The 21,790-nt window shown below is 45.8% G+C and overlaps 1 protein-coding gene across 1 annotated transcript in view; it reads left to right on the forward strand.

The window, feature by feature from the left end:
* Positions 1-21,343, forward strand: part of LOC120371630 (antigen WC1.1-like) — a 198,082-nt gene extending 176,739 nt beyond the window's left edge. The window contains exons 13-14 of the mRNA XM_039487611.1: positions 20,389-20,692; positions 20,928-21,343. Coding sequence (XP_039343545.1) covers positions 20,389-20,692; positions 20,928-21,343 — 720 coding nt within the window. The remainder of the gene's footprint in view (positions 1-20,388; positions 20,693-20,927) is intronic.
* Positions 21,344-21,790: the final 447 nt, after the last annotated feature.

A 21,790-nucleotide genomic window follows, 5' to 3' on the forward strand; every position in this document is an offset into this window, starting at 1 on the left:
GGATCTGGAAAAATTTGGCTGGTTTACGTTGCCTGTCGTGGTACTGAGTCTGCTCTCTTGCACTGTGGGGACAGGAGACAGGAAGTGAATTCCTGCCATCACGGAGAGGATGCTGGAGTGACCTGTTCAGGTAAGAATCAGCCAGCTCAGTCCTGAAAGGCAAATCCCCTGAGACAAAAGGGCTTGAACCCAGATTGCACCATGTTCCTGTGACCCTAACGAGAAATGAACAAAAAACAGAAAAACTCCATTACTGAGCTGTAATTATTACTGTTCATGTCTCCGGCCACTGAGGAGCCCCCTGTGTGACTGTGAAGTGTTTTCATTATCTCATTTCCAGTTGTTTCAGTGCCACGTTTTCCCTTTCCCTCTGAATGGGTCTAAAAATGCAGATAGGAGAGAAAATGGAGAAGGAAAATGTCACTTAGGATCCTAAGTTGCTGAGGCACTTTTGAAAATGTTACACTCATGCCAAAATCCAGACCCAGACACCCAACCACAGAGGTACAGAGGGTGGGGCATTTGTGTAGTCCCTTTGCCATCCTCACAGGGTGACCGAGGAATGGGCAGATTCTCCCACATTGGCCAGAATTAGATTTAGCCGAGAACACTCCCCAGTCTGCTCTGTTACTTCTCACATTTTGGACCAACCAGTAATAGAAAATTTCAAAACCTCTGATACCCTGTGGATCTGGCATAGCATAAAGAGCTCAGCCAAAAATATACCTCTACCCTACACAGCATAGAAATATTATATTATGGAGACATTTGTTGTGACTCAGTAGTTAACATTACAGCTACAGACCTATTATAAGTTTTATTTATAACTTCTCTCTTCTTAACATTTGGTAGGAATAATATCTTCCTCTGAATATAGCTCAAGGTAGAGAGAATATTTTCCATAGTTCCAAAAGTTTAGCCGCTCCCCCAGCAATCAAAGCTCAGGGCAGTGTTTAATCTCAACCCTTTCCTGGATTTTGAGTGTTTCAAAATTGATACGCTCTTCACAAGGGGGGTGGAAGAGGTTATATGAAATTTCTTAGTATTTTTTAAACATAAAAAAGCTGGGGTGAGCGGGAACTTTACAAAAAAATTATTGCCAGGACTTTTAAACTCTTCAGAAAACAGACTGACCTTCACCAATGTAAATTCCCCAACCTGGTAATAACAACTGCAATTCCTTGTGCTGCACACCTAGGAAGTGCACAGCAGGGAGTCCCTCTCCTCTGAACCTCACCAGGAGGAGGGAGCTGCACACAAACAAAGGGGCATCAGAGCAAAAGTCCCTTCTGTGCACCTTTCTGTAAAACTGTGCCTGCATCTCAGCTGGAGCTGCACATTTGCAGTGGGAATAAAGTTTGGGTTTGTAACAGGGCGCTTGAAGGGCTGGGCTGCCTAGTGGTTGATGCGTCTGACCTCCAGCCCCTAGTTTTCCACCTTAAGTTGCCTCAGTATTTTAGGCAGTGGGTTAGGGAAACCCAGGCCCTCCCTTTCTACCGGGTCCCAGCCCAGGGTAATGCATGCATCTACCTGTAAATAGCGGAGGCCTCCCAGCAGGGATCTAAATCCCCTGCCCTGGGAAACTTCCTACCACTGTCCCTTTTGTTTGGGGCCTGGCCCCTTTAGTCCCATTCGCTGGTGGCTTGTATCCCATAGTGCCCATTCGTGGATCTTGGGTGGCCTCATGCTGTGGTCTCTGGCTCCTTCAGGTGGGGCAGCTGCAAGTTTGGTGATAGTGAACCCCAAAATGTCTCTGAGCTTCACGGACCCAGTTACCTCAGTTGCAGGAGGCTCCTAGGTCTCCTCCACAGTCCCCCTTGGCTGGGGAGACAGTGCTTACTCCCTGGTGGCTGCCTCGGCTGGCAGGCTAGTGACCCTTCCCTTCAGGTAGGGAGGCAGATAGGTAATATCTTCTATTGGACCCACTTCTGTTGGAGAGAGACAAACTTTTGATCCTACAGAGACGAGCTGTGTGTAAGCTCAGAAGCTTGTCTATTTCACCAACAGGAATTGGTCCAATAAAAGATATTACCTCACCCCCCTTGTCTCTCTCAACCCCTTCTCGTCCAGCTTTCACTTCTCATATCTTGTTGGATTAATACCAGACTTTGCCAAAACATTCTCCTCTACCAAGATCCCCACCTCAGTCAGTGCACAGGATGGATGGTGCCCAGGGAGTGAATCAGGGATGCACAGTGAAAGATGCTGTTGTCTGTAGGCCCACAGCCTCATTGGTTGCAGCAGTAGCATCACCATCATTGGCAACTCCTCCATTCAAGGATGAGCTCTACCACAGTTTTACATATGGGTCTTGAGACAACTCAGGAGTCCAATCCTGGAACCATAGATCTGCCCGCAGTAGGTACAGACATTTCTTGATCGGTCAGCTGCCTGCTGGAAGAAAGTTATTTTTCTTTCCTTTCTTCTCTCTCTCTTTTCAACTTTGAAGGCAAGCACTTCTCCTTGAAGCGGGCCACTGCCTGATGGAGAATGAAGCGTCATTGAAATCAGTTGGTTGCTTGCTCCTCCCAGCTTTTGATATCCACATGAGTTTTCTTGAGATAGGTTTTCAGTGATCTTTGTAAGGTTTCCTCTGAATACCAGGGGATCTCTGACCATGTGTGAACTGAGAGTAGAGGGCTTGTTTTGGGAGGTGAGAGTCTGGCATCCGCACACAATGTCCAGCCCAGTGGAGTTGGTGAGTGTGGATCATTGCTTCAATGCTGGTGTCAGAGAAAAACTCAGTTCTCGCTTTTTCTTTGGGTGCAGCAAAATCAAATACTTTATTATTTCTCCAGTAATTACAATAGAGGGAGGGAGTGCCCTAGGACACAGGGTCACCCCAGTCCCGGACAGGTCTCTCAACAGGTAAACAATTACAGCAAGCATTTATACCTTTGTTACAGATAATAACAAGCAATAATACAGACAATAATGAGCAAGAACTGCATTTTGTTTATACATAAGCCATCCTGCTATCTTATTTTTCTCACTTCTAGGAGACGCCAGTCTACATATTTGGTTATCAGTTGCAACATCGTAATAACTTCTTACACAGTTCTTTCCCTCTCGCCTCACACCATCCTCGCTTCTACAAGTCTCACGTCATTAGGGTTACAGTGTGGCCTAACTCTTGCTAACTACTAGCCTGACTCTTGCTAACTGACTGACATGCATTAAGATCCCTTCAAATCCTTGTTAATTCTTTCCCTACTTCCTCACTCCCCCCTTTTGTACTTCTAGTACAACAGATATTTTCAAATCTCTATTTGCATTAAACCATGGATTTCAGATTCTACATCAGATGTTTCAACCTTAGGGGTTTTCATTGGATGTAATGACAATGCATGATTAGCATGGACATGAAAGGTATTACTTTTAGTACATCCTTTACAACAACAATAACATAATCCTAAACTAACTAACAGCACTACAAACAATAACATTCCCATAGCAATAATATAATGGGTTTGTTGTACAGTTTTGGTTACAAAGCACAATACATCATACTTAGTACATAAAGTAGACACTCTATAAGCTGTATGAAAGGCATTCTTTCCAGTAAATGATATGATTGCCTGCAGCAGTGGTAAGATTAATATGTATATCTTGCAATGTGGTGGCTTTAACGTACACACAGCTATCATTAGCTTGAAAAAGTGGGTGTCCTGTCAGGGTAGTTCCTTGACCTCCACCCTCCCAGCAAAGATTTTTATAAACAGTGACAACTTCCCCTGGCTTCAGTTTATAGATACACTGAGGATGTAGGGGTTCTAACAACCAAAATGTCCATTGACTCCCTATTCCTATCCAAAATGTCAGGTGTTATTCTAGGGACACTGACTATAAATCAGTTAGGTATATCAGGTGGTCTAATTTCCCAGATGTCTCGGTAAATAATTCAGTTCCACATGCATCCTCCCCATGGACCCAGCAGGATTCGGTATGTGGGAGCCCACACCCCCCTAACCGGTCCAAATGCTTGGAAGGAGCACTGTAAATGTCCACACTTCCACCCAGAAAGTGTCCAAGTATGTTTTCCTGACCACAGATCAGATGGTACTCCTGATGTGTCTGTAAGGGCAGTGGGCCAAGTCTGGTGCTCAAGATCACTCTGAATGGCCATCAGCTGGTCATTCAGGAAATCCTGAATTTCTAAACATACTAGATCCCACTGCAATGCCTTCCCAGCCTCAGTGATATTCAATACCATCTCTGTCAGTAACTTCTGGGTCATGGAAATGACATGTAACTCACCAACTCCAGCCTGTACTTGGGTTAGCTGAGCTCCAGAAATAAGGCTAGTGGCCTTTTCTAGTTGGCCCAATTTCTCATCATGTTCTTGGCTTTTAAGAATATTCCAAATGGCTGCTGCACTATTGGCCCCAGCCCACAGGGATCTGGTCAATTCCCTCTTCTTCCAGAGGAAATAACCCAGGCGCTCTGTTGTGCTAATCTAATGGCAGCCTCTTGTGAGCAATTTGGGTATGTAGGAGTGATCTGGAAACTGGATAAGGGTAATGTCATTTAAAATCCAATTAGGGAGGGCAATACATGCTGAAGGATTTATCCAGAACACAGGGTGCAGCCTGTAGAATAAACCCCAAAATCCAATCAATACCACATTCCCAAGCAGGGGTCCCACAAATTTCTTCCTGCAAGTGTATAATTCTTTGTTTCTTCACCAGGGTCAATTCTTAATGTCCTTTCTGGTCAGGAATTCCTGGACTTTGGCAATGTCAGTGGAGGGAGTGTTCCATCTTCTTTCCCGAAACAGTCGTGGTTCAGCATCCTACAGGGGAGAGGTTAGATCTGTCAGTGGATAAGGGAGAGGTTACTAGCACTTCACCTTGTCCTTTTTCCCTGCTGTCCAGAAGGCACAGTAGAACTAGAAGAAGGAATAGGCTAATCATCAGTAGGAGAATCCTCCTGAGGTGGAGGGGTCTTTTTGCAGTGAGAATCATGGGTCCAAGCAGTCAGTCTTTGGCACTACTAGCGGTGTTGGTAGTCAGCAGGACTTAATAAGGGCCTTTCCAGCATGGAGCCAAAGCAGTCTTTCGTTGGTGGACCTTTACATAGATCCAGTCTCCTGGTTCCAAGGAGTGGCAGGGCTGCTAGGGTCTTTGGGTAGCCCTTCTTTACCTGTGAGAAAAGAAACCTAACACATTTCATTAGTGCCTGGCAGTATTTTGCAGATCTCATAGCTGCTTGGGCACATTCAAGCCCCCCTTTTCTTTGTTTGTCAGCCAAGGCTTAACTGTGAGCAGTGTCCTTGAATGGGGCCAGTGTCTTATCTTTAGACTGAGCATGCTATTTTTTTCAGTTAATTCATTCTGTTCTTTTTCTTCTTCCCTTCTTGACTTCTTTTAACCTACAAAGGAAACTTCCACTCTTCACTCATACACCTTTTTCCATATCATGAACACATAAACATTGCCGTTATACAGTACATTAGTCTTATTATTCAATGTATGCCACATATACCCTTCCACTAAAATAACTTTATTACAGAGCTTTGGAGCAACAAGCCAGGACAAGCACACTCACTTTGAGGAGTTCACTCAATATAACCTCTAGTCCAATAGCTTCCCACCATCCCCAGCCCTCTGGCTAGAAATCTGAGGTAGCCAGAAGGATCCCATGTATAATATGGGGAGTGGGTTAACTTTACATGTCCTTGCTTCCAAAAACTGTTGGTATGCAAATTTTAACAACAATTTTGAATTAACAGTCTGGCCAATGAAGTTTCTTTTTCTTACTTAAGGAAATGTATTAGACTTTAGAATATCACATTTTCCTGATTTATCCAAACACTTTGTATTTTAAAGTTGCATAAAACAAGTATCTGCATTTTAATCCTTCTGTTTGATTTTTAAACTAGACCATCCTATGAAAATATTAAACACAACAATTCTGGCCACGAGACAAACACCACAAGACAGGACATAGAAATCAAAACATAATTCCTATTGTGCCAGTACATGCATGGTACGTTAAATGCTGTTCAGCTGGCATCAGTTTTCTTTGATTATCTGAAAGACAAAGAAACAGAGGTCTACCCCTTCTGGGCAGTCAATCATTGCTTAAAATATACAAATATCCTTAAAAAGAACAGGAGTACTTGTGGCACCTTAAAGACTAACACATTTATTTCACGAAAGCTCATGCTAAAGTAAATTTGTTAGTCTTTAAGGTCCCACAAGTACTCCTGTTCTTTTTGCGGATACAGACTAACACGGCTGCTACTCTGAAACAAATATCCTTGTTGATTTCAGGCAAAACAGAGGAATTACCCCATATTTTCTTGTATTTGTTTCATAGGCAGCCCATGTTTCAGTGGCTTCTACCTTATCAGTTAGATAATTTGCATTAATACAGTTGCTTTCTGGCTTGCTTCTGGATCCAAAGCTATTCACAGCTTAAAGATTCTTACCTTAAAAGGGACATAATTAACTTTACCAGAATTTTGATGGCTTTTTTACTTCTAACTTCTGCTTTCAAACACTGAAAGAAAAGCACTTCTCATAGTGCCCCTTAGAGCCTAATAGGATTTCAATTACATAGCACTGTATACATTCTTTAGCTAATTCGACTAAATTGTTCATAGCCAAATAATTGCAATCTAATAATTTCTTTGCCTGAATTTATTTACAAAAATTTCAAAGACACCAAGAACTTTCCTCTTTAGCATGTTTACAAAGTTCAACTGCTGTTCCCTCCAGCAACTACAGAGTTAACTTCTCACTTCTTCCTTAAATCACTTGCTTGTCTCCCAACAGCCACTTTTATCCACTCAAATCACCATTTCAAGTATTGTCCTGGGTATTTGAAATCCCCATGCTTATACTTACTTACTTCTTCCTTCCACTACACCCTCAAAATTTTCCAACCTGTTTTCCAATCTCTCTGTCTGTTGCCTGCCCGCTTGGGCCTGATCCTGCTTTTCTCGCTGAACAGTCCCTTATTAGCACCGGCTTGATCCAATACCAGTTTAGCTAGGAGGGTGGGCTTCTCAACTAGCCCCCACCCTTCCTGGTCTCTTCTCTTAAACATTCTTACTCACAAGGCTACCCGCGTCCTCCCTCATGAGGCTTGCCACCTGGGCAAAAACGCATGGCCCATTGGCGTTTAACTATTCAATTTCCTCTTGTAGCAAACACACTGCTGTTACGGCATATGCTGAGCACAAATGGTCATATTTTAACAAGTCCCTGAAGGACCAGTACTTGCTTAGACAGGGCTTCCTTTTCTAACTGGAAGTCCTGTCTCAAGGCCTGCAACTTGCCCTGGGCGCAGGTTTGAGTTGCTGCCTGGTTCATGATCTATGCTCTTAGTTGCTCAATTCTAGTTATCAAGTACACATCTCTTCCCTTTTCTCCAGCTACTCTATTGCCCAGTCCTGCTACAACTGGGGGTAGATCCACCTGCCACCCTTACCGGTCAACCAGGGTGGAGAGAGGAATGCTAAACCCCTCTCCAGTTCTCAGACTTACTGCGGCTGAGAGTGTGCACACCTTTAATCATGCAATCCTCAACATATAACACCAACAGTACCAAACAAAGCAAACATAAAATAACAAGGGTAAAACAAATAGATGGTGTAAATTCTGCAGGGGTCCCCCATTCTTAATTGCTCACCAAACTGTGACAAATTTCTGTTACCAATCTATCCCTCATGTCAGGTGATCAGGCTGACACTGCAGGACGTTGGGGGAAGATAAAGAAAACACACCATATAACCGAATTTTAAAGCTTCATTAAAAATAATAAAACAACAATGGAGAGTGTTGGGAACGCTCCCACATCACTCAGGAAAAACATGAATACCCCAAGCCCTAAGCCACTTTAATACTCACACATGTCCAGACTGGCCACGTCTGTGTATAACTTTCAGAAAAGGGGAATAGGTGGATGGGAGATTATCCTGTATACAGCTTGTCCAGAATTTCCAACATGCTTCCGCTCTTGGGAGGGCTGTTCTTTTACACCCTGGAATCTCCTGCGATGTCTCTTTCAGAGATTCCAGTCCAGGTCAGCTGCCTGTGGCTTCTCCAGTGTCACCAAGCCACACCGGCTCCAGGGTCGCAAAGGCACACTCTTGGATCTCACTGGACAGTTAAGCTTTGCAAATGTAATCTCAGTTCTGTAACTTGTATTGCCTTTGGTTTGTCTCTGTCTATATTTTTTCCACAGCTAGCTGGGGCCGAAAGCAGTTTTTCTTTGTTCTTAGCATAGTCTGCGTTGATTCTTGACCTTGAACGCAGAGGAACTTTCTCTTTATCTCTGGGCCAAGCTGAATTTCAAATTAACCCATTCCTTTCCTCAATAGACAAATTGCTCACACTGTGTCAGAGGCTCTTCTTTGGTGATTAAAAGCTCCTCTGAGATGTATGATCTTATCTAGATTGAAGGTACCTTCTAATGGGCATTGTTTAGATAGATTTTCACACGTGTAAAGATTCCAATTTTCTAAATACCTGCAGGTTTTAGGACCATAATGTATGTACATGTAATATACTGGGGTACTCTTAGGGGGTGAGGTGGAATGTTTAGACTGTCCCTCACTCATATTCCACTTACACACACAGGGAGGGTGCCCTGTCCGCGCTAGCGGCTCATAAACTATGGATCTCTCCATACAGGGTACTGACACACGAGAGACTAACGAGGATGACCACGACTCTCCTACACCTCCCTTCAGCAAAGGGCGTCGGCTAGTCTCTAGGAGACAGCACCGCTTACTCTGATTGCATCCAGTTAGATGATCAGACTGTCAGTAGCCCACACAGAAAGAAAGGGGAGGGAAGATGGATTCACATGCTCCTAGACCCAGGTAGCTTCTTTGCCAGACAATGCCACGCCGAGTCAGCCCACCATGGGTCGGATCTCCTAAAGATCCACTAGTTACTGGGCTTGCGTTAGAGTAGTCCTGGTCACGAGCTTTCGCTTCACAGGGTACTATGGGCGTCTTCCGGTAACAGTCACTCACACTGGTGTACACACACACACACCAAGGCCTTTATTTCCTATTACCACGATGCATCTTTACCTTACATCCAGACCCAATACCATGAGGCGGTATGACAACCCCTCTTGAGGCGGTAAAAACCCCTCAGCACCGGTGCATACCTAATGCATTTACCTATGCATTACCTAATGCATTTACCTATGCATTAACTTTGTTGGCCAACCCAGCAGTTCCCCAGTACTGCTATAAACTAACCTTGTTGGGGCCTTTCCCCAATACCACTTGCATCTGATCTTGCTGCACAGTCAATAAGTTCAGATGGCATGAGCCCAACAGAGACAGACGTCCCCACGGACAGTCCTCCTCCGATACCCCAATAGAGATTTCAAAAGGTCTCATACCTCTCATATGGCGCCATGGGGTTCGAAGGGGAACGATCCGTAGTAGCCGTCTGTGGGTCCGTGGGCGTTGCCATCCCTGACGAGCCCCCAAATTGTCGGAGAAAAACTCAGTTCTCACTTTTTCTTTGGGTGCAGCAAAATCAAATACTTTATTATTTCTCCAGTAATTACAATAGAGGGAGGGAGTGCCCTAGGACACAGGGTCGCCCCAGTCCCGAACAGGTCTCTCAACAGGTAAACAATTACAGCAAGCATTTATACCTTTGTTACGGACAATAACAAGCAATAATACAGACAATAATGAGCAAGAACTGCATTTTGTTTATACATAAGCCATCCTGCTATCTTATTTTTCTCACTTCTAGGAGACGCCAGTCTACATATTTGGTTATCAGTTGCAACATCGTAATAACTTCTTACACAGTTCTTTCCCTCTCGCCTCACACCATCCTCGCTTCTACAAGTCTCATGTCATTAGGGTTACAGTGTGGCCTAACTCTTGCTAACTACTAGCCTGACTCTTGCTAACTGACTGACATGCATTAAGATCTCCTTCAAATCCTTGTTAATTCTTTCTCTACTTCCACACTGGTGACATTAGCTTCAATGAGGATGCTGGTGTTAGTGCAGCAATCTTCTCACTTGATGCAAAGGATCTTCCAGAGGCATCTTTGGTGGTACCTCTCCAGACTCTTAAGGTGCCGTTGATAGGTTTAGCAGCTATAAAGGAGTGTAGGAATAATAATTTCTCATATACCTGGATCTTCGTGTCCTGCTGTAGGTCACGGTCTGTAAAAATGTGCCAAAGCAATTTCCCAAAGGAAGCACTTGGGTAATGGTTCCTGTGCTGCATCTCACTGTCAATTTTTTCATTTTGAGAAAGTTGGCTACTGAGGTAACAGAAGTCCCCAACTCTCTCCAAAGTCTGTCCCTTGATGGTGATCTGTGGTGGTTCCTGTGCATGGCCTGAAGCAGGCTGATGGAGCACATTAGTTTTCTTGATATTGTGTGAGAGTCATAGGCTTCAGTAAGCTTGTGGAAAATAATCCAGTGTGTACTGAAGGTCATTCTCGGTGTGTGCGAGGATGGCACAGTCATCAGCATACTGAAGGTCAGCAATGGACGCTCTGAGGAGTTAAGACTTTGAGCGGAAATGTCAAAGATTAATAAGCCGCCCATCCATTCTGTATTGAATGGCAACTCCAGTGGGGATGTGGTCTTTAACAAGGACCAAAATGACTGCTAAATACCTGGAGAACAGGGTTGTGGCAATAACACATCCTTGCTTAACCCCAGTTTTGATGACTAAAGAATCCATCTCCAGGCCATTACAGAGAACGGTGGAAGTCATATCATCATGAAGAAGCCTTAGGCCCTTAATAAATTTTGGAGGGCAGCCAAATCTGGCCAGCACCTTCCACAGGGCTTCACAATTGACAGAGTTGAAGGCCTTTTTCAAATAAATGAAGGCCATGTACAGGTCCTTATTTTGCTCCTGAGATTTTTCCTGGATTTGGTGGGCAATGAAGATCAGGTTGGTTGTCTTGTGGGATGGTCTGAAAATTCATTGAGATTCCAGCAATATTTCCTCAGCAAGGGGAAGTAACCAGTTTAAGAGAATACAGGTGAGAATTTCCCCTGCTGTAGATAGCAAGGCAATGACATGATAATTTCCACACTCCAACTTATCTCCTTTTTTTAATGATGGTAACAATGTTGGCATTTCTCAAGTCTTCTGGAATCTTCTCATTATACCAAATTTGAAGAGAAATGAAGCTCCCAGCAGCCCAGTTCTGAGGATCATTGGCATACACAAGGTCCTTCCCGACAGCAAAGTGATGGTCCCCAAAGAGATGTTGCAGCAATGGCAAGATGTGCAACCAATAAAATTCTGCTGAAATTGTGCTCCTGGCTGCTATGGGCCAGAGTGGCACCAGGCACTAGAACTGAGATGAGGGAGATGGTTTCCACCTATTGGGCCAAGGCAGTGTGGGGAGGAAGTCACCTGAATTGAACACAGACTGGGGTGAGAGGGGAAAGTAGATGAGGACAAGGATGCAGGGGGAATATTCTGAGCCTGCAGGCTGGTGGGCGGAGAGAACCTGGGACTGGGAGAGAAAGCAGGAGATGGGGACTGGCTGGGCAAGGTGACTGGGACTGGGAGGAGGGGGAAAGAGACTAGGACTGGCTAGGCAGGGCAATTAGGATAGGGAGTGTGTGGGGAGAGACTGTGACTTGCTGATCAAGGAGATTGGGAGCTGGAGAGACGTGGACTGACTAGGGAGGAGTGTGGGACTGGGAACCAGTGGGGAGGAACTGGAGGTGGGTGAGGAAAAACAGATCAGATCAGGAACCAGGGTGTGGGAGGAGTCTAAGGCTAACTGGGCAAAGAGGCTGGAATAAGCAGCCAGGGTGGGGTGGGGGAGTCTGAGAACAGATCTACATGAACATTTAGTTTGTGGCAAGCTGGGGTGTAAATCTCCCTGGCACTGTCCTGCCAGGCACCAAGTGACCATGTGGATGATGTTGCTGCGCACTGAGGGCAGAGAGGATAACCCAACACAAGGATAAGAGTGAGAAGCAGATCAGCTGAGGACCTCAGAGGGGAGGGACAGCACAGAAAACAGGCGGAAAACTGGGACTTGGCTGTGGAAGCCAGAGGTGAAGTCCAGGATTGGCTTGTCCAGGAGATTGGGACTGGGGAAGAGAAGCTTGAGGAGTGGAGACTGGAACTGGGTAGAGAAGAAGAATGGGACTGTGTAGAAGGGTGGTTACCCTGCTCCTGCCATTAAGGGCTTAAAACAGCCCTGGGAGAGGGCTGTGGCAGGGGAAAGGCTGGGCTGATCGGAAAGCATCCACAGCTGGGCTGGCTTATTGCGTGCCCAGCTGGCCCTTATAAAAAGGCTGTGAGGCAGAGGTCCCAGGCTGGGAGAGAGCAGGGCCTGGCTGCCTGTAGAAAGGGTACTAGGAGTGAAGCAGGGCTGGGGGAAGGCCAGAGGAGCTCCAGGCTGGCAACTCCCCAGGCTGCAGGGCCTGGTCCAAAGCCCATAGAGGTACTGGGAGGCAGAGAAGGCAGCAGGTCTGAACCCCCTTGCCCATGGTGAGTGGCTTTTGCACTGCAGTGTGCCCCAGTGAGTGGGGGCTTGGTGATGACTGGCAGTAGCCCAGACTGAGGCAAGGTGGAATTAGAAGGTTGGAGGTTCCCCAGAGAGGGGAAACCCATAGAGACTGGTGGAGGTACTGCCAGGGGGCAGCCCCTGGGTAAAGGAAAAGTGAGGTCCGGGAGGGACATGGGGGCCAGCTACAAGTGGAACACTGGCCTGCAGAGGGCGCCCAGGCTGGAAAAGAGCTAATTCCCTGAGATGACCAGCAGGAGGCACTGCAGGAGTGAGTCCTGCACTTTTACAGGCTGGGACACAGCGCATGGGATGGGGAAGAAACAGGACTGGGATAGAGACCGATTGGAGGGGATGAGGCAGAAGGAGTTAGGCTTGGAGGGAACAGGGGAAGAAGGGTCTGTCACTACCAGAACACACATCTCTCCAGAGCTTGGAATGGAACCCAGTATCCCTGAGTTTTGCCATTCCCCTGCTGTCAGCAAATATCTGTCAAACCCTCCATCAAGCTTTTTGGATCCCCCTCTAGTGCTGGTCCACAAAGAGGATGACAACCTTACTACTACTGTCAGTTACTCCATTAGTTCAAGTGGCCGTGGTTTCTGTGGTGGATCTAAAGGTTCCAACTGTGCTGATGACACAGGTCGGTGTCACGGGGTTGCCATGTTTCTAATAGCTAGTAATCGAATCCTTGAGGCTCTACCCCCTGCCCTGATTCTTCCTCCCAGGGGTTCTCCACCTCTTCCCCCAAGGCCCTGCTCCACCTCTTTCCTCGAGGCCCAGCCCCTTCTCTGCCTCTTCCCCAGACCCTACCCCTTCTCTGCCTCTTTCCCTCAAGGACTTGCCCCCGTCAATCACTCCGCCCGTCCCCTCATCACTTGCTGGATCGTCTCAAGGAGCCTGCCTTTAGGTACGAAGCCGCCCTGGCTGAGCAGGGGCTGGTACGAATTAATGACTCAGTTCCTCTCTCCGCTCTGTGGAAACCAGGATTTTGGTACAGGTACCATTTAGGTCCCTTTTCAATTGGACTTTCCAGTAGAAAACCAGGCACCTGGCAACCATAAATGGCGCCCGGACACAAAGTCCAAAGTCGGACTATCTGGGTAAAACCGAGACGGGTGGCAACCCAAGAGTGGCAACATGATTCCAAATCTTGGAACTTTTGATTTTTCAGTTTGCTTTTTTAAAAACCTAGGAAATTATGCACAAAGCTTTACTTGTAAGGCACATTAAGTTTGCAAAGTTGAGCAGTAAAAAAACAAGGAAATGGCAGAATTAAAGTTGTCTTTGCAACTTTATTTTGGCCCACTTGTATGTATGCATTAAGACACCATCTTTAATTACATGATAACAAGCTATTTTCTCCATGAGACCCCTGCCTCATTCAATGCACAGGATAGACAGCATGGGCATAGTTTGGGAGGGTGCAGGGGGGCATTGGCAGAGGTAAGGCATGGGGTGGGATGCGGGGTCGATGCAGGGAGCAGAGGGGGTGAGATGGAGCCGCTTCTCCTGAGGCTGAGGGTAGCTGCTCTGGGTTGCTACCTCTGCAGCTGGACACTATTTCCTGGGTCCTAGTGCCTGCCCATTTCCTGTAGAAGGCTGAGTGCCTGTACCAGGGCAAGGGACAGTGGGAAAGGGGGATGGGAGGGGCAAGGGACAATGGGGAGAGGAAGGGGGAGGAGACGGGGCATGGATCAGTGGGAAGGGGGATGGGATAGGGAAGAGAAGGAGATACAGAAATGGGAGCCAGGAGCAGGAGACTGGCATGTGCTGTCCCCTAGTCAGCAGCATCCCCAGCTGAGAGACGGCTGCAATAGCCCTGGGAGGCACCAGAGCAGCGACATCTCTGAAACAGCCCATGTAGAGTTGCCGCAGCTCCCAAGCTCAAGCTGCTGCAGCAGACAGCAGCAGCTGGGGCTCACCCATTAAGCCATCCTGCCTCTTCCCCCCCCCCACACCACACCAGTAGCCCAGGGACTACTCCAGGCACAGGGAGAGAGTCAGTGAACCAAGGGAACTGGCTTCAGCTTGTGTGTGTGCTCTATCTCCCCCACCCCAAATATAGCAGTCACACTAGGCCTATGCTAGACATTGCTCTGAATCAGGGTTGTGGTGTGAAGGAGGAGGTTTTATTCAATATCTTCATTAACGATCTGGAGGATGGTGTGGACTGCACCCTTAGCAAGTTTGCAGATGACACTAAACTGGGAGGAGTGGTTGATACGCTGGAGGGTAGGGATAGGATACAGAGGGACCTAGACAAATTAGAGGATTGGGCCAAAAGAAATATGATGACGTTCAACAAGGACAAGTGCAGAGTCCTGCACTTAGGACGGAAGAATCCCATGCACTGCTACAGACTAGGGACCGAATGGCTGGGCAGCAGTTCTGCAGAAAAGGACCTAGGGGTTACGGTGGACGAAAAGCTGAATATGAGTCAACAGTGTGCCCTTGTTGCCAAGAAGGCTAATGGCATTTTGGGTTGTATAAGTAGGGGCATTTCCAGCAGATCAAGGGATGTGATCATTCCCCTCTACTCAGCACTGGTGAGGACTCATTTGGAGTACTGTGTCCAGTTTTGGGCCCCACACTACAAGAAGGATGTGGATAAATTGGAGAGAGTCCAGCGGAGGGCAACAAAAATGATTAGGGGGCTGGAGCACATGACTTATGAGGAGAGGCTGAGGGAACTGGGATTGTTTAGTCTGCAGAAGAGAAGAATGAGGGGGGATTTGATAGCTGCTTTCAACTACCTGAAAGGAGGTTCCAAAGAGGATGGGTCAGACTGTTCTCAGTGGTAGAAGATGACAGAACAAGGAGTAATGGTCTCAAGTTGCAGAGGGGGAGGTGTAGGTTGGATATTAGGAAAAACTTTTTCACTAGTAGGGTGGTGACGAACTGGAATGGGTTACCTAGGGAGGTAGTGGAATCTCCTTCCTTAGAGGTTTTTAAGGTCAGGCTTGACAAAGCCCTGGCTGGGATGATTTAGTTGGCTTTGGTCCTGCTTTGAGCAGGGGGTTGGACTAGATGACCACCTGAGGTCCCTTCCAACCCTGAGATTCTATGATTCTATGATTCTGTGAGGGCCCTTGCCTCACTGGTTGCAGAAACTGTGATGTGTGCAGTGTATGAGGCAGGGGTTTGCAGAAAGAGAAAGGAGAGTCTCTTGTTAAGGCAGTTGAATGCCGCCCTGGGGAATTGGATTCTGTCCCTGCCTCTGCCACAGAGTTTCTATGTGATTATTGGCACGTCAGTTAAACTAAAAGTTTCACAGGTGGTCATTAACTGTGTGTTCCTCATTTTATGGGTGGCCCATTTGTAACTGTGGGAGTCTGGTTTGCAGAAGTGCTGAGCATTCACTGCTGTAAATGGAAGCCAGTAGGTGCTGTGCTTTGAATCCATTAAGTGCTGTATAATGTTAAGGACTCTGAAAAATTACGACCTGGTGTCTCAAGTTGGGCACCCAAAATCAGTCAGCACTTTTGATCATTTTGTACATAGTGTCTCTGGGCTTCAGTTCCCCATGTGTAAAATGGAGATAACAACACTTCCCTGCCTCCCAGGGGTATTGTGAAGAGAAATTATTTAATGTTTGTGAAGCACTCAGCTACCATAGAAATGAGCCATAGAAAAGCCCATGAGAAAATGAACAATTCTGTTTTGGGAGTTCAGTCTGGATGACGTGCAGTACATAGGGGCTGGGACCACACACTGAACAACGAGTATAAAAAGAACTATTGACCATCCACTCATTCAGTCAGCACCACATGTCCTGTGCACTGAATGAGGCAGGAGTCCTGGGGTAAATATTTGGGATATAATTAAAGACTGTATCACAATGCAAATACAAAAGGGACTAATTAAGGTTACAGAGGACAGTATGACTCTGGCATTCTGAATGTTTGAGTGCTCAGCTTTACAAATTTCACTTGCTTTTAGATACAGAGCTTCATAGATTTTAAGGGCCAAAGGAAGCATTAGATTATATAGTCTGGACCCCTGGGTAACAGGCTACAGAATTTAATCCAGTTACTCCTGAACTGAACCCAATAATTTTTGTTTGGCTAAAGCACATCTTCCAGAAAGGCATCGAGTCTTCATCTAAATACTTCAGGAGGTGAATAATCTTCTGCTTCCCTTTTAGTTTGTTCCAATGGTTAATCACCCTCAGTATGAAAAATGTGTGGGTTAGTTCTAATATGAATTTATCTGGCTTTAAATTCCTGCCATTTATTCTTGTTTTGCCTTTCTCCACCAGATTAAAGAGGCCTCTGCTTGCCAGTGTTTTGTCCCTGTGCAAGTACTTATACACTTGTGATGTTGTACTTTGTATGATTTTAGCAAAATATGCTAATGAGTGTGAATATAATATAACTAGAATATGCTTCATGCAAAAGGTCTCTTGTAAGGTATCATTACAAAGCTTATAATCTACTGAGCGTGGTCATCCTATTTGTATAAATGTATCACTCTTGTATCTGAAACTAGAAATATGAAAAATAACTCTGAGGGCCTATTGTAATTATGCAAAGCGTGGGCCATTAATGGTGGTTTGGAATCTTGATAGGTTTCAGAGTAGCAGCAGTGTTAGTCTGTATCTTCAAAAAGAACAGGAGTACATGGCACCTTAGAGACTAACAAATCTATTTGAGCATAAGCTTTTGTGGGTTACTGCTCACTTCATCAGATGCATAGAATGGAAAAGTGGTAGAGAAGGGAACACTTCTTAAGCTGCTTTCAGTTAAGCCTGCAGTTTGTGGGAAGTGGTTCAGATCTGTGTCTGTGTTTGCAGCTGGCAAGCGTGTCTGGCTCAAACAGACAAGGTACTAGAGTCCCAAGCTGGCAGGGAAAGCAGGGGCAGATGTAGTCTCAACACATCAGGTGGCAGCTCCCAAGGGAGTTTCTGTTATTCAACCCATCACAACACTATAATCACGTCTTCTTTTTAAAAAATAAACAGATGGAGCTCCGGGAATCTCTCACTGCAAGGCACATTTACAAGCCCTCAAATAATCTTTGTGGCTCTTCTCTGCACCCTTTCCATTTTTTTTTAAAAATCCTTCTTAAAATGTGGACAGCACAGCTGGATGCAGTATCATTCTCACCATGCTGTACACAGAGGTAAAATCACATCCCTGGTCAGAAATTATCCAACAAAATGGAGCTTCATTGGAAAATGCTGGTTTGTTGAACTTGACATTTCCCATGGAAGTGAGTTGGATGCAATGAAGTTTCCCCAGATCACAGGCTGGGTTGTGGCAGAAACCTGCATGGTTAAGTGCCAGCTCGCTTGGGGGACTCCAGACAGCCCTGCCATGCAGACTGCCTTGGGGCCAGGTACCCCAGTCTTCTCAGGTCATCTACTCTGGGATAGCTGCACCATGTAGACTGCCCCAGCACCAGAGACCCTGGTGTTCTATAGTCTGCATCTCCAGGGCAACCCTGCCATGGAGAAAGGAGTCCCAGCTTTAACCAGGGCTCAGCTCCCAGATCCACAGCAGGGAATTTAGAAATCCTGGGGTGGGATCCCGATTCCCAGGGTCTGTGGCTCTGAGGCAGCCCTGCATTGCAGACTGCCCAAAACCAGGGACCCCAGAGCTTCGAGACTCCCAGGCCAGTGGGCTATTTGGGACACCAGCTGGCCCAGGAGTCTGGAAGCCCAGGGGTCCCCAGTCCAAGGCAGTCTGCATGGCCAGGCTGCCCAAGAGCCACAGACCTTGGGATCCCCAGCAGCAGCTGAGAAAAATTGACATTTTTGTTTTTCTCCTAGCACTGGTGAAACTGGCTAGAATGTCAGTGTCACTCAGCATCCATTGGTGTCCCTGGGAGCAAATTTCATGTCGAACACTCCATGTGTTGGTGTTTTCAGAACAAATTGTTGAAGGGTTTCTGGTTCACAGGAAGTTTTGAAATAGCGAATTTTCCTGTGAGCTGGAAATCCTGCGTTTCAGCCAGATCCTCTCACCGCTCCCCTCTTTAACCCTCCAAGGATCACCTCAGCCTGTTCAGACCATCTCCCTGGGAGCTCTAGTTCAGTTGCTTGTCCACTATGACCCCTGCAAAGACCATGGGAGAGATCTGTATGTTTATGTATATTATGTGTTACCTCTGTTTCTTTTATTGCTGTTCTGCCATTTCCTACCAGAGTGCAAAGAGTAACTCCTGCTGGAGCTCCCCACATGTCCCAGCAAGGCAGACAATGGCTACAGAGACCACAGTCACTGATACTTCCCTGACAATACAGGGGTCAAGGCCTTTGAACTTTTGCCTCTGACCAAGCCGAGCACAACCCTCCTAGCTTGGGAGATGGGAGGAGCCCTTCAAGTGGGAAAATTAAACAGAGAGCTTGGGAATTGTTAACAGGGGAGCCCTGATGAACTGAGAGGGAGAGGCAGGGTCTGCAGGGAAGGAGAGTGAACCCAGTCCCCAGAAGCAGGGGTACCTGGGATAGGTTGGGCCAGCCCAGGTTTTAGGGAAATGCTGAGGATTAGGTAAGACATATGCCTGTTGGCCTTTAGTTGCTTTAACACTTTTCTCTCCGGTCACTGCGGTCCTATGGATACATAAATAATATCACTGAACTGGGCCTGGTACTATTCAATATTTTCATTAATGATTTAGATGATGGAGTAGACAATCAAGTCATCAACTGTGTGGATGACACAAACCTGGGAAGGGTCACAAGCTGTTTGGATGAGAGTATTAGAATTCATAATGACCCATATATACTGAAAAATTGGTTTGAAATCCGTAAATTAAAATTCAGTAAAGACAAGTACAAAGTTCTAGACTTTGGTAGGAAAAAATCAAATGCAAAAAATCCAAAATGGGGAATAACTGACTAGGCAGCAGTTCTGCAGAAAATGTTCTGGGGTTATATTGGATCACAGACTGAAATGGGTGATGCTGTTTTTAAAACAGGAAATGTCCTTCTGGATTATATTAACAGAATGTCCTATGTAAGACAGAGGAGGTAATTGTCCTGCTTTACTCAGCACTGGTGAGGCCTCAGCTGGAGCACTGTGTTCAGTTTTGGGCTCTCTCTCTATGATGGGTAGGTAGGACAAGAAATAATCCACTTAGATTGCATCAAGGGAGAGTCTGATCAGATATTAGGAAAAACTTTCTAACTATAAGGATAGTTTAAGTACTGGATCAAGGTGCCAAGGGAGGCTGTGGAATCCCCGTCACTGGTGACTTTTAAGAACAAGTTCGCCAAACCTCGATCAGGGATGGACTAGGTATACCTAAACCTGTCTTGGTGTAGGGGGATGGACTAGCTGACTTTGTGAGGTTCCTTCCAGTCCTACATTTCTATTTATTCCAAGATTTTATAAACTAGTCCAGGCTGCCAATTTTTAAAAAAGTTTATCCCTAGTAGATACTGTTTAACATCTCCCTTAGTTACCAATGGACTGAAGAGTGGTTCACCCTCTTCACATAGTATGAATACACATCCTGCTTCTATCCAAAACCAGAAATGTTTATTGAACACCTCTGCCTTATTTGCATCATTATGAACTATTTTACCACATCCATTTGTAATGGGTCTACACCTTTGTTAGAATTTGTTTGGTTGTTTGGTTGGTTTTGCTCCTAATATACTTTAAAAAATTCTCATTTTTGTTCTTAGCTCTGCCAACTATGTATTTGTCTCAGATAGCTTTAGCTTCCCTTATAGATTTTCTATATTTCATAACTTCTAATGTATATTGATTGCTAGTGAATTCCTCTCTTTCCATTTGTTGTACATTGTGTTTTTTCATTTCTAATTGCTGCCTGCACTGCCTCACTGCACCAGGACGGGCTTTTGGACAAAGTTCTAGGGCAGTGGAACACCTAACTCCCTAAAGCTCCTTTGTAATTTTCATCCTTCATTGGTTTTCTAGGCCACATTGAGCTCCAGCTGGTTGGAGGGGACAGTTCCTGCTCAGGACGTGTGGAAGTAAGACATGGAAACACCTGGGCTACAATCTGTGATGCACACTTTGATCTCAAAGCTGCCAGTGTTATCTGTAATGGACTACAGTGTGGAACAGCTGTATCTATCCCAGGAGGAGCTCATTTCAGAGAAGGACATGGACCAATCTGGACTGAGAAATTCCAGTGTTTAGGGAATGAGTCACACCTCGTGTACTGTCCCAGGGTATCACACAGGAATCAGATGTGCTCACATGCAAATGATGCCAGTGCCATATGCTCACGTAAGAATTCGGTACAATGTCTCTAAAATCCCAGTGTTGTGCATTCTAGAGTAGGGTGCAACAATAAATGATCTCACTCTGTAGGGAGCTGAGATAATAGAGCTGGTATCAGCTTCTAGTAAAACCTCAACCATCCAATATAATGGGGATGGGCTCAATCTCCCCAACTTTCCTTTTCTTTAATATAAAATAGCTCCAAGGCTCCCCCTCTAAACCCCTTTTCCCTTCTCCCCAGGGCTCACAGGGTTCCGGCTGGTGAACGGCAGCACAGCGTGCTCAGGGAGGGTGGAGATCCAGGTTCTTGGTGACTGGGGAACCCTCTGTGACTCACGCTGGGATTTACCAGATGCCAACGTTCTTTGTCATCAGCTCGACTGTGGACTGGCTGTATCAACTCCAGGAAAAGCATATTTTGGGAAGGGAACTGGTGCTGTCTGGACAGACACATTTCACTGTAATGGGCATGAGCCTCATTTATGGCATTGCCCTGTTACTGCCCTGGGGGCCTCTAAGTGCTCACACGACAATGATGCCAGTGTGGTTTGCTCAGGTAAGTGTAATGCTGGATTAATGACACTGCTCCCAGAGCAGGGGAAACTCAAGGCACAAGGCAGAGTGAGGGAGCTAGTTTCTAAAGCATGTATCAGATGATAAACAGTCACATAAAAAAGAATCTGGCACATCAGAAAAAGGCAGGCTAATAAAGAGGGACAAGTTTTTAAAGTGCTTGTACACAAATGCCAGAAGTCTAAATAATAAGATGGGTGAACTAGAGTGCCTTGTGATAAAGGAGGATATAGATATAATAGGCATCACAGAAACCTGGTGCACTGAGAGCAACCAATGGGACACAATCATTCCGGGGTACAAAATATATCGGAAGGACAGAACAGGTTGTGCAGGGGGAGGAGTGGCACTATATGTGAAAGAAAGTGTAGATTCAAATAAAGTAAAAATCATAAGCGAATCCACATGTTCCATAGAGTCTCTATGGATAGAAATTTCATGCTGTAGTAAAAATATAACATTAGGGATCTATTATCGACCACCTGACCAGGACAATAATAGTTATGATGAAATGCTAAGGGAAATTAGAGA

Source organism: Mauremys reevesii, linkage group 1 (assembly GCF_016161935.1).
Source record: "Mauremys reevesii isolate NIE-2019 linkage group 1, ASM1616193v1, whole genome shotgun sequence".
NCBI classification, from domain to species: domain Eukaryota; kingdom Metazoa; phylum Chordata; order Testudines; family Geoemydidae; genus Mauremys; species Mauremys reevesii.